Raw genomic sequence first — 12,108 nt, forward strand, 5'->3', positions numbered from 1 at the left:
TGGCGCAATTTCCTATCACTGTAACCTCAGCCTCCCGGGTTCAAGCGATTCCACTGCCTCAGCCCCCTGAGTAGCTGGAATTACAGGTGTCGCCACACCCGGCTAGTTTTATCTTTTAGTACAGATGGAGTTTCACCATGTTGGGCTGGGCTGGTTTCAAACTCCTGACCTCAGGTGATCCACTGGCCTCAGCCTCCCCAAAGTGCTGGGATTACAGGAGTGAGCCACTGCGCTGCGCCCATCACGGTTTATAATGAGACATTTCCCTCACACTGTGAAGAGAGGTCTGTTTGGGTCACCTCTGTATTCCCCAAACCTGGGCAGTGCTGGCCTCAAATGTGCCAAGGAAGGAAGGAGGGAGGGAGGGAGGCAAGGAGGAAGGAGGGAGGGAGGGAGGGAGGGAAGGAGGGAAGGAGGGAGGAGGGAAGGAGGGAAGGAGTAAAGGAGGGAGGAATCTCCTTTTTCTACTCCTCGCCCTTCCCCCTTCCCTCCAGCCCCCCAGGGGCCTCCCAGCGCGCTCGCATCCCCAACCCGGGAACTCCAGGGACTAGATGGGGAGGGGACGGTGGGAGGGGGTGGCTTAGGCGGAGGGGGGAGGAAGGGGGAGGGAGAAGGCGGAGCGCGCGGCTGGGGAGGGCGGTGGCGGTGGCGGGGGGCGGAGCCGCGACCCCGAGGCTGGGAGCGCCCCACCTGCACCCCCAGTCGCCCGCGCCGCGCCCCGCGCCCCGCGCCCACCAGAGGGCAGCACCACGCCGCGCACGGAGGAGGCCGAGGCGGGAACGGCCGCACCCCCAGCCCCGCCCGGCCCACGCGCACGCCCCCGACGCCAGTGGGGAAACTGAGGCCCGAAGCCCGGACCCCGCGGCCCGGACCCACTCCGGCTCTGACGTCAGCTCCGTGCCCCAAATAACTTCCTCCCCGAGCCGCTTCCGCCGCGGGGCCGCGCCCAGAGCCAGTTGGGGACACCAAGACGGTCACCCGGCCCAGCCTTCCCGGAGCCGCTTCCGCCCCGCCCGCTGCCGGGAAGCCCCGCCCGCCGGAGGGTAGCAGCGGGGGCCGGGGTCGGCCGCCGGGCGGGGCTTCCGAGCCCGGGGTCCTGGAGGAGGGTCGCCCCGGCCCCGCCACGTGCCTTCGCCTCTCCGCTCGGGGCCCCGCGCGCCGCAGGCCTTGACTTCCCCCCACGCGGCTAATAAATACTCAATGAACGAAGCTGGGCGGTCCGCTCGGGGTCTGCGGGGGCGCCAGGGTCAGCTCAGGGCCGGGGAACCGAGGCCAGCGGCGCCCCCCGCTGCGCCGGGTGAGGGGTCTGCCCGGGGGTCTCGGGGTTCGGGGCCAGGTCACGGAGGAGTCGGCTCTGGGCGCTTCCTTGTGAGGAGAGGAGCCGGGCGGGCCGGGCCGACGGGTTGGGCTGCATACCCGGGCCTGTGCTCACCCCCGGCATAAAACCCCACTTCATGGAGCCTGCACCTCGCTCGTGCTCCAACGCTCCTGCCGGCGCTGACCCCGACCCTGCGCCCCAGCCAGGCCTGAGGACATGAGGCGGCCCGCGGCGGTGCCGCTGCTGCTGCTGCTGTGTCTCGGTGAGTCCCGACGTGCAGGGTCGAAAGGCGCAGTTGCCGGCGGGCCCCGCTGCGCTGCCTGGGGTTTGGGCTCAGCCCCCCACTCCGGGGGCCAGGCCGGGGCTGCAGGACAGGCCATCCTTCCTGCCTCAACGGTGGGGTCCCCCCGGGCAGGTGGGAAGGCTCCAGATGTGCCACCTGGGGAACCCAAAGTGGGGAGGGCAGGGTGGGAGGTGTGGGCACAGGCCCCAGGGGACCCCACGGCCATGACTGCACAGGGCCTCCTCCCACATCTCTCCGAGGGCACTGGTGTGCCAGCTCTGGCCAGGCTCCCTGCTTTCTGCCACCTTGGCCTCTCTCCCCCATTCCCTCGTGCGAACAGGGGCCTCCTATGTGCAGGATGTGAACTCGGGCCTGCCGGGCTCTAAGTGCCTGGACCATCATCCCTGGGCCGGGAGGGTGGCTGAGCAGGGCTGCTGCCTGTGCCCAGAAGCCCCAGCAGGCTGGCTGCAGCCTTAGTAGACAGCTGGGGCCAGGGGGTGCAGCCGGCAGAGGGCCCTGTCCCCTGCTGACAGAGGAACCGGTGATGTGCCACTGTGTCCTCCTCTCTTGGTCCTAGGTCAGGGAAGCAGGTGCCATCCAGGGGGCCCCACCTGCCAGGTCCCTCCCTACAGGCTGGGACACTCTCTGCCAGGGAAACCCTCTCGAATTCCTGGGCCAGCCTGGCCAGCCTGGCAGCCACCACACTTCCCTGTCCTCAAGTTACCTCCCAGGGCTGGGTCAGGTCATCCCAGGGTGCAGCTCAGCTAGGACTCCAGGCTTCCTCTTTCTCTTGGGTAGGAGGGCACCACTGTGACCCCTCACTGGCCCAGCCTCCCAGCACAAGGATAATGGGGCCCTCTGAGGGAGCCATCTGCACAGGGGGTAGAAGGCAGTGACTGCCCCCCAAACGGGGTGAGGAACCGAGGTCATTGCCTAAAAGGAAAATTCGGCCTGCAGTCGGCTCCGAAGCCATGACTGGAGGCTGGAATCCTGGACACGTCCTCATCCTCCAGCCCGAGGGTGACACCCCCACCAGGCCTCTGGCTGGTCCCTGCTAGCATCCTAGGCTCCACCATCCCAACCAGCCACCAGTGGATGGCAGGCCCAGGGCCCAGACAATGCACCTGTCAGCCCCAGCACTCCTGGCTGTCGTGTCCAGCCCCAGCACCGGGCGCCCACCCTGAAGGGCCTAGCTCTCCACATCAGCCTTTCTGATCAGCCCCCACAGCCACACTTGTGTCCCTCCACATATTCCCTGAACTCAGGCCCTCAGATGCAGCCCCTGCCTTCTGGGAGCTCCTGGGCTGAGATGAGTCTCAATTCTGACTCCAGGGTGATATAGGCAGAGGTCCCATCAGGACAGAGAGCTCAAGAGACAGTGTGGGCCTTCCAAGATAAGACAACGCAAGCAAGCAAGGAAGGCTTCCTGGAGGAGGCGGCATTCGGTTGGGCCTTGATCTGTAGATCAAGACAAGGACTCATGGAGACCAGGAGGGAAGGGCATCCAGATCTTGGGGCAAGGGGAGAAAGCACTCAGAGGCCAGAAGGCTCTGCCTAAATGAGAAGTGCAAGGCTACCTTAGGAAGGAAGGATCCGCACAGGGAGGAGGCATCACTGGAGGGGGCGGTGCTCAGACAGGGATCCCGTGCGCCCTTCTGCGAAGGCGCAAGGCTTGGAAGGAGCTAGGGGTCAGGGGTTAGACACCCAAACTGACCCTGGCAAGGGCCAGGGAATAACCCTCCCGGGTGTTTGCATTTTAAAAGGGCCACCTAATTAGCACCAATTAATGAGCAGAGCGATCAGGGCAGACTTTCCGTTGCCCCTGACCTGGCTTCTGCAAGGCAGCCCTCTGCCTGTCCTGCACCTTCCCCACCTTCTCCTCCTGTCCATCCACAGCTGCCCCCTCACCACCTGCTGCCTCATCGTCCGCACCCCCCAGGGGCATCTCTGCCCACCAGTCGTGTTGAGAAGCGTGGCCCCAGACTGTGAGGCAGGCAGGGAGAGGATGCCATAAAAACCCTCAGGGTTCTTGGGCGCTTCATGGCCACTTCCTGTCCCTGCAGCACCTCCACTCCACGGGACTGGTTATCTTTTCCAGGCAGAGTGAAGGCATGGTCTATGGCAGCTGGCCCAGCCCCCTGGGACCCAGAAGGCGCTGGGTGTTGGGGGGAAGCTGAGGGCCAAGGTGTGGGGAGGTGGCTGTTCTACCCCCTCCCCAGCTGTGGGCAGATGCACCCCCACGGAACCAGACGTGTGGAGTACAGTGTTGCTGAGAGGACTGTTTCGAAGCTGGGCATTTCCAGGCTTTGCCACCCCGGGGCTGTACACTGTGGTCCTGGCTGGGGTCTCCAAGCTGGGGTAGAGGGGCCAGTGTTGGATTAAAGGCCCTTTGTGTCCTGGGGTGTTGGAGGCAATGTGCCCCAGAACAAAAGTCCCCATCCTTGGTTCCCCTGAATGACCCCACAACTTACTTCCCTTCTTGGCCTCTCACTTTACCAGCACCAAAGACCTTACATGGCCTGGCAGGGGGTCTTAGGCCTCGTCTGCAGAGCCTGCCACATGCCTGGGAGAGGGGTCAGCTCTTGGGACTCTGGAATCTTGGGAAGGCTGAACCCCGGGTGGCCACTGCAAACCACTGTACCTTCTCTACCCCCGAGACCAGGGAGCAGCCTGTGGGGCTAAGGCCTAAGCCTCAGGACCCAAGTGAGACGTGGGAGAGACCTGATATTCTGGAGCAGACTGTGAGAGCCTGGGCAGCTCAAACGCAGAGGCAGCTCCCAGGCCTCTTCTGCTCCAAGCTGTCCAGGGAGGAAAGGCTGACCCCATAGTGCTGGGGCTGGAGGCTGGACCCTCTCCAGAAGCTTCCAGACAAGGATGGGTGTGGAATGTGGAGGGAGAGAACCCTTGCTAGGATGAGAAGGGGACATCCGGCTCCCCATGTGGCAAGGACCGTCCACCCTTGCAGACAAGCTCTGGCCCACAGGTCTGGACCAGAGCATATGGCAGAGCCAGCCCCAGGGGAAACTGCAGGCCCTTAGCCTCTCCTGTGAGACCCTCTGTGGACTGTCCCTCCAGAGTCCTCAGGAGCTGGGGAAGGTCAGTGGAGAGGGGCAGCAGCTCGCCTGGCTGATTACCCTCTTCTCACTTCCAGGGACTCAGGGGGCCAAGACAGCAACAGGTAAGCACCCAAGGCCCTGGGGTGGGAGGGACAGGAGTCGCAGGGCCAAGCCAGGGACACTCACACCCAGAGGGAATTCGGAACACACATCACCGGGGAATTCCAGACGAGGGGGAAAGTGGGAGCTGTGTGGAACTGGAGCCCAGAAGGGAGAGGAGGAGGAAGGTCCAGACAGGAGCAGGACGGGCACCGAGGCTCTGCACAGGATGAGGGTAGTGGGGTCTGAGTATCACCCTGAACAGTGACCGGCTCTCTCTGGGTCGCTCCCCTGAAGAGGGCGTGACACCCATTGTATCCTTCCAGCCACCTGTTTGGGTGAGGCCCTGGGACAAGATCCTTCCCCAGGTTATCTCAGTGCCCCCGTGGCCCCCAAGAGGCAGCTGTTAGGTTGCCCTTCCCAGCGAGGAGAGTGAGGCTCAGGGGCAGATGGGGAGGGTCAGTCTGTATCCCAGGCTACCCTGAAGCCCAGGCCTCCGAGGTCATCAGGCAGGTCAGGGGCAGAAGGGCCGAGGACTGGAGTGTGGGGCTGGAGGCTGGAGCCTGGCCATGGAACTAGCCCCAGTGAGCACCCCCACCTCCTTCCCATGCTCCCCCAGCCTGTGGGCGCCCCAGGAGGCTGAACCGAATGGTGGGCGGGCAGGATGCGCAGGAGGGCGAGTGGCCCTGGCAGGTCAGCATCCAGCGCAATGGAAGCCACTTCTGCGGGGGCAGCCTCATCGCGGAGCGGTGGGTCCTGACGGCCGCGCACTGCTTCTCCAAGTGAGTCCCGCCTGCCCTTGCGCCCTCCCACAGCCGGTTCAGCACCGCGGACAGCGCCCACCGCGCCGCGTCTGCGGGTGACCTCCCTGGGGCGGGGGCTCCTGGTCCAGCACCGGCACCTTTCTAGCCAGAGGCTTTCCTCAGGTCCAACCCCAGGGATAACTTCCAGATGCAACCCTGCTCCTGCCTGCCTGCGGGAGGCACCTCGCACCCTCCTGACCCCTCCCATCCCTCCACCCTCTCCGTGCAAGTTCTGAGGGCTACCCGCCGGCCGGTCCTGGCCTCCCCATCCCGCACACCCCTCAGCTCCAGAACACTCTTCCTGGGCGAACTCTGTTCACAAAGCCCCAGGACTGGACAAAAAGGCCCTTCCTCCCCTCACCCACCTGAGCCACCCCAGCAAGCCCTGAGCCGAGGCCAGGCCACCTCGTCCACGTATAAACCACCTGGCCCCACACCTGCTGGTGTCCCAAGCCCCTCAACTCATACTTCACCATAGGTCTAATCCTTCTAAACCCTACGTCTCTTTTTTCTTTTTTTCTTCTTGATCTGCAAAAGAATGTCATGACGGAAAAACAAAAAACAAACAAAAAAAAAACCCGTATTTTAAATTCAGATACAGCCGGGCACAGTGGCTCACCCCCATAATCCCAGCAATTTGGGAGGCAAAGGCAGGCAGATCACTTGAACCCAGGAGTTCAAGACCAGCCTGGGCAACATAGCAAGACCGCATCTCTACCAAAAATTAAAAAGAAAAAAAAATAGCCAGGTGTGGTGGCGCCTGTGATCCAAACTACTCAGGAAGCTGAGGCGGGAGGATGTCTTGGCCCCGGAGTTGAGGCTGCAGTGAGCTGCAATTGTGCTGCTGCCCTCCAGCCTGGGTGACAGAATGAGAACTCTGTCTCTAGGGAAAAAAAATCCGCAACTCAGGCTGACAGAGGGCAGATCACTGCTGCACCTGCAGCGTGGTCCACTTCCAGCCAGCCTTGCAGGTAGGGATGGTGACTGTCCCTGCAGAACAGGTGAGGAAGCTGCGTCACAGAGAACTTGTTGGGTAACTTGCCCAAGGTCAGGCAGCGGCCAGGGGTGGAGGTGGAAATCGGAGTCGGGCAGTCTGGCTTCAATGTCAACACGCATCACCGCTGCACCTGACTGCCCAGAGAGGGCTCTCAGTCCGCAGAGATAGGTGTGGGGCATGGTGGCAGCCAGAGGAGCCGCCCCAGCCCCTCCCACGCCTGCCTCCACATGAGGGGCGACCTCACGTCGCCTCCTGCTTCTCTCACCAGCACCTCGGAGACGTCCCTGTACCAGGTACTGCTGGGGGCAAGGCAGCTAGTGCAGCCGGGACCGCATGCCATGTATGCCCGGGTAAGGCGGGTGGAGAGCAACCCCCTGTACCAGGGCATGGCCTCCAGTGCTGATGTGGCCCTGGTGGAGCTGGAGGCACCGGTGACCTTCACCAATTACATCCTCCCCGTGTGCCTGCCGGACCCCTCAGTGATCTTTGAGACGGGCATGAACTGCTGGGTCACAGGCTGGGGCAGCCCCAGTGAACAAGGTAAGGGGACAGGGCTGGGGCAGAATGGGGGATGTGCTTTAAGAAGGCCCAGGGTGGCTTGGGGGCCACTCTGAACCCACAATCTTCCTGTTGCTGTATTAATACATGCACACGGGACCAGGCACAGTAGCTAACGCTTGTAATCCCAGCACTTTGGGAGGCCAAGGTGAGCAGATCATGAGGTCAAGAGATCGAGACCATCCTGGCCAACATAGTGAAACCTTGTCTCGCCCAGGCATGGTGGCTCACACCTGTAATCCAAGCACTTTGGAGGCCAAGGCGGATGGATCACCTGAGGTTGGGAGTTCAAGATAAGCCTGACTAACATAGTGAAACCCCGTCTTAAAAAAAAAAAAAAGAAAGAAACCTCGGCGCTACTAAAAATACAAAAATTAGCTGGGTGTGGTGGTGTGCACCTGCAGTCCCAGCTACTAGGGAGTCTGACGCAGGAGAATTGCTTGAACCCATGAGGTGGAGGCTGCAGTGAGCTGAGATCTTGCCACTGCACTCCAGCCTGGTGTCTGGCGAAAGAGCGAGACTCTGTCTCAAAAAAAAAAAAAAAAAAAAAGTATACACACAGTCTCTCCTCACACAGGTGAGGGTCGGGGGAGTAGCAGCAGACCCGGAAGGAAGAGCCAGGGAAGGGAGAGGGGGACAGAAAGGGCCCAGCCTACTGCCCGGGAGGGAGGATGTCTGTCCCACAGCGCCCTAAGCCAGAGATGCCCTAAACACGACAAAGGCACAGGCCGGGCGGCGTGGTGGTTCCCGGGGGCTGTGTCCGCTGAGCCCCGGCTGCTCCGCCCCCACCCCCAGACCTCCTGCCCAACCCGCGGACCCTGCAGAAACTCGCCGTGCCCATCATCGACACGCCCAAGTGCAACCTGCTCTACGGCAAGGACGCCGAGTTTGGCTACCAACCGAAAACCATCAAGAGCGACATGCTGTGCGCCGGCTTCGAGGAGGGCAAAAAGGACGCCTGCAAGGTGGGGGCTCAGCCCTGACCTCCAGGCCCAGGGCAGCGTGGGCTGCGCATTCAACCAGCTGAGCAGCTCGCTTTGGAAAAGCAGCTTCCTGGACCTCACCCAGGAGGGTCAGAGTCAGCGGGTCTGGGGCAGGGCACAGGAAACGGCATTTTCAACACACACACCCCCGCTAGGTGATCTGGGGAGAAATGGGCACTCTAGTCAATCGGATTGGCAGGGGAGGGGAGCCGGGCAGGGAGGCTCTGTGATGGGGAGGAGTCCAGTGTGGAGCCACAGGCCTACTGTGCAGCTGCAACTGAGTCTCTGGGAACGCAGGGTGGGCTCTGACGGTGCCTCTGTGTTTCCCCCACCCCCGCAGGGCGACTCGGGCGGTCCCCTGGTGTGCCTAGTGGGCCAGTCGTGGCTGCAGGCTGGAGTGATAAGCTGGGGTGAGGGCTGCGCCCGCCAGAACCGCCCAGGTGTCTACATCCGTGTCACCGCCCATCACAACTGGATCCACCGAATCATCCCCCAGCTGCAGTTCCAGCCGGCGAGGTCGGGCAGCCAGAAGCGAGACCCCCGGGGGCAGGAGCCCCTCGAGCGGAGCTCTGCGCCCAGCCTGGCTGCCCACACCATCCTGCTGGTCCTTCCAGCGCTGCTGTTGCAGTTCTGAGCCCCATCAGGCTCATTTGTAAATATCGCTTCTTTCTCCCTCTCAAATATTATTTTATTTATGTCCTTTCCAATAAAAACCCAGCCTGTGTGCCGGCTGCCCACATGGGGATCCCTGCGGAGCGCCGGGGACGAGGAACTCTGACCTGCAGGGCAAGGCCGTGAGGGCTCCGGTCAGCTCTGAATCAGCGGAAGGGAACTGCAGCTGGCTCCCAGGTTGACAACAGCACCGAACCATGGGACCCCCTGTCCTGGGCCCCACACAGGAGGCCACTTGCTGCCACCTGGGCCTCCATTCCCTCACCTTGAGGGCTGCCCCAGAGTGGGCACTGGGGACAGCAACAGACACAGGTGGAAAGACCCTCAGGGCCATGCAGGAGCTGTCTGGCGGGGTGGTGAGGAGGGCCTGGAGGGGTGGCTCAGCCTCCCAAGCCTGCACTTCTGGCTGCCCGCGTCTCGGTGCCACCCAACTTCTCCATGCCATCAGCAGGAGTGGTGACAGCTGTCCCCTTGGGCATGTGCCCACACCTGTGCTTTTCTGCCCCACTGCTCCTGGCACCCTGGGTCTCCCTGTGCCCCATCCTTCAGTCTCCACCCCCATTCGGGAGTCCAGAACAGCACATCGTGGGGACAGGCTAGACTGGACTGCACATGAGTACATCACACCCATACACACACACACACCACACACATACACACCCGTGCACACAGGCACTGCGGCCTGCACAGCGCTGGGAAGAAAGCAGGCCTGAGTCTTCACCAGTCAATCAAATTGACACCTACTCAGTAAGCAGCTGCCTGGGGACCGGCCCTAGGAACACCCTGATGGGCCCAAACCCACCTCCCCACGGCAGCCCGGTGCCCCCATTTCTTGCACGCCTTCTGCAGTCCAGGGGTGGGCAGGCGGGTCTGGGGGACCCTGTGTGCACAGCCTCTGGGGAGCAGATGCGTGAAGTCCAGGTGGAGGTGGAGGGCAGGACCAGGGAGCAGCACTGGGTGGTCCTAGCCAAGCAGTCACTGGCCAAGTCTTGCAGCCTCAGAGACCCCTGGGTGAACCTGTGCCCTGCTCTGGGCTGTGTAAGGAGCTCCAGACCCAGAGGTTAGGGGGATGCTACAGGTTAGATGGTCTCAGGAGGGCTGCCCCTACTGTCTCTGTGCTGAGACCCCACCCAGACCCAAGAGGTCAACAGGCAGATGCCCGTGGGAGAGGGGCAGAAAACGCCCTCCGCTGAGACCAGCGGGTGAGGAGGGAAACCAAGTCCATTCCACGGAAAACGCCCTCCGCGGAGACCAGCGGGTGGAGGGAAACCAAGTCCATTCCACGGAAAACGCCCTCCGCGGAGACCAGCGGGTGGAGGGAAACCAAGTCCATTCCACGGAAAACGCCCTCCGCGGAGACCAGCGGGTGAGGAGGGAAACCAAGTCCATTCCACGGAAAACGCCCTCCGCTGAGACCAGCGGGTGGAGGGAAACCAAGTCCATTCCACGGAAAACGCCCTCCACGGAGACCAGCGGGTGAGGAGGGAAACCAAGTCCATTCCACGGAAAACGCCCTCCACGGAGACCAGCGGGTGAGGAGGGAAACCAAGTCCATTCCACGGAAAACGCCCTCCGCGGAGACCAGCGGGTGAGGAGGGAAACCAAGTCCATTCCACGGAAAACGCCCTCCGTGGAGACCAGCGGGTGAGGAGGGAAAACAAGTCTATTCCGTGCAAATAACAGCCATGATGCTTGCTCTGAAAGGACGTTAGAAGGGACCAGTCCAGGTTGCCACAGGTTCCTTTTTCACTCTGGGGCGGGGGTGCAGCACAGACTTTGCACACTGCTGCCAAGCAGGGCCCTGAGCCATCTGCCAGGTGGGTGGCAGCAGGGCCCCCACCAGCTCCAGGAGGAACTCGAGGGAGCCTAGCACAGCTCTGCGCACGCTCTGTGGCTCCCAGGGAGGCAGGCAGAGCGGGCGGCAGCCTTCATTCCCAGGCTCAGCCGGGCCCATGTGCACACGTACACACACACATCACATGCACACACACACCCATGCCACATACAAAAAACACGTACACACACATGCACATCACACACCACACACACACACCACACCCATGCCACACATACAAAATATGTGCACACATGCACGTCACACACACCACGCCCCACACCACACATCACATGCACACCACACCCATGCCACACAAAACATGTGCACACACATGCACACCACACACATGGTACACCACACCACACATGCACACACCTATGCACACATAAAACACGTGCACACACATGTACATCATCACACCCACGCCACACCCACACGTCACACATGCCATATGCCACACATCACAACCACAAAGTACACCTGCATGCCACACACACACACACACACACACACACACACACACACAGTAGGAGCCCCGGGAAAGAAGTCTGGGCTTGCTTCTGGCCAGAACTCTGGTGAGGGGTCAGCCACAGGCCGGCCCTCCCTGTGCTGAGCCCTGGGCCCAGGAACATTGGGGAGAAAGAGGTAGTCCCATCTCAAGGGTCACGGCTTAGTGCAGTGGTGCCAGAGGGTGCCATCCCTCACACAGATGCCACGTCAGGGTCTTGGTGGGTGGTTGCACTGTGGAGTCAGCTCTCCATGGCCCCAGCCGGCCACTGCCACCAGCTCTGGGAGGACGGAAGGTGTTAGAAGCCCCTGCAGAGTGAACACCAATAAATTCAGGGGCACCAAGGAGGGTGGTGCCAGCCCCTTGAGGGCTCCAGTCATGGGCTCTGCAGGAGGCCCGGGGGCCGGGCACTCACGGGTGGCATTTGCATGTGCCCCACCCCTACCTCCTCTTCACCCTTCAAGCCAGCTTCCTGGAGCTACAGGGCTGGGCCCTGGCCTCCCGCAGTGGGCAGGCTGTGCTGGGGCCCGACGTCTGAGGAGGAGTAAGGCTCCCTCCTCGCCCAGCAGTCCGAGCAGCCCCGAGCGTCCCTGGCTATAGGACCCAAACTGCACGACCTGTCTCCTTCCCAGCCTTTTGTCAGGATGGGAGAGCTGCTCTGGGCTTTGGCTGGGGCACCTGCCATGCTGAGGCCTCTCCCAATAGCCCACAATGCCTAGGCCTTGATGCCTAGCCACGCTGCTGGTGAAAGTAGGGGGGGTAGGAAGACCCCTTGGAGCAGAATCTGGGTCCCTCCTCCACTCCAGTCCCTGTACCTGGCCTCATACTGGGCACCCAGAAGCCCAGAAGCCCAGTCACCCACGACAGTCCTCACAGGGCCCCAGGGTCAGACTGGGCCGGCCACACACCTGGAAACAGGATGGGCAAGGCCACTACAGACTGAGGCTCCGTGACCTCAGGCCCTGGGGGACACTGAATGGGAATCTCCCTGTCG

The 12,108-nt window shown here is 62.2% G+C and overlaps 1 protein-coding gene across 1 annotated transcript; it reads left to right on the plus strand.

The window, feature by feature from the left end:
* Nucleotides 1-1,470: 1,470 nt before the first annotated feature.
* On the plus strand, nucleotides 1,471-8,834 carry PRSS27 (serine protease 27). Its single transcript, XM_002755766.6, has 6 exons — nucleotides 1,471-1,580; nucleotides 4,753-4,779; nucleotides 5,376-5,538; nucleotides 6,825-7,096; nucleotides 7,910-8,079; nucleotides 8,438-8,834. Exons 1-6 carry the CDS (start codon nucleotides 1,535-1,537, stop codon nucleotides 8,729-8,731), a joined length of 972 nt encoding a protein of 323 aa, XP_002755812.1. The 5' UTR covers nucleotides 1,471-1,534; the 3' UTR covers nucleotides 8,732-8,834.
* The last annotated feature ends 3,274 nt before the right edge of the window (nucleotides 8,835-12,108 follow it).

Source organism: Callithrix jacchus, chromosome 12 (assembly GCF_049354715.1).
Source record: "Callithrix jacchus isolate 240 chromosome 12, calJac240_pri, whole genome shotgun sequence".
Taxonomy (NCBI): Eukaryota; Metazoa; Chordata; class Mammalia; order Primates; family Cebidae; genus Callithrix; species Callithrix jacchus.

Excerpts from the sequence above, each read along its gene's own strand:
- PRSS27 (XM_002755766.6), top strand. The coding sequence starts at position 1,535 with ATGAGGCGGCCCGCGGCGGTGCCGCTGCTGCTGCTGCTGTGTCTCG. Across the intron at positions 1,581-4,752 it reads GCTGCTGCTGCTGTGTCTCG|GGACTCAGGGGGCCAAGACA; the intron begins GTGAGTCCCGAC and ends TCTCACTTCCAG. Across the intron at positions 4,780-5,375 it reads GGGGGCCAAGACAGCAACAG|CCTGTGGGCGCCCCAGGAGG; the intron begins GTAAGCACCCAA and ends ATGCTCCCCCAG.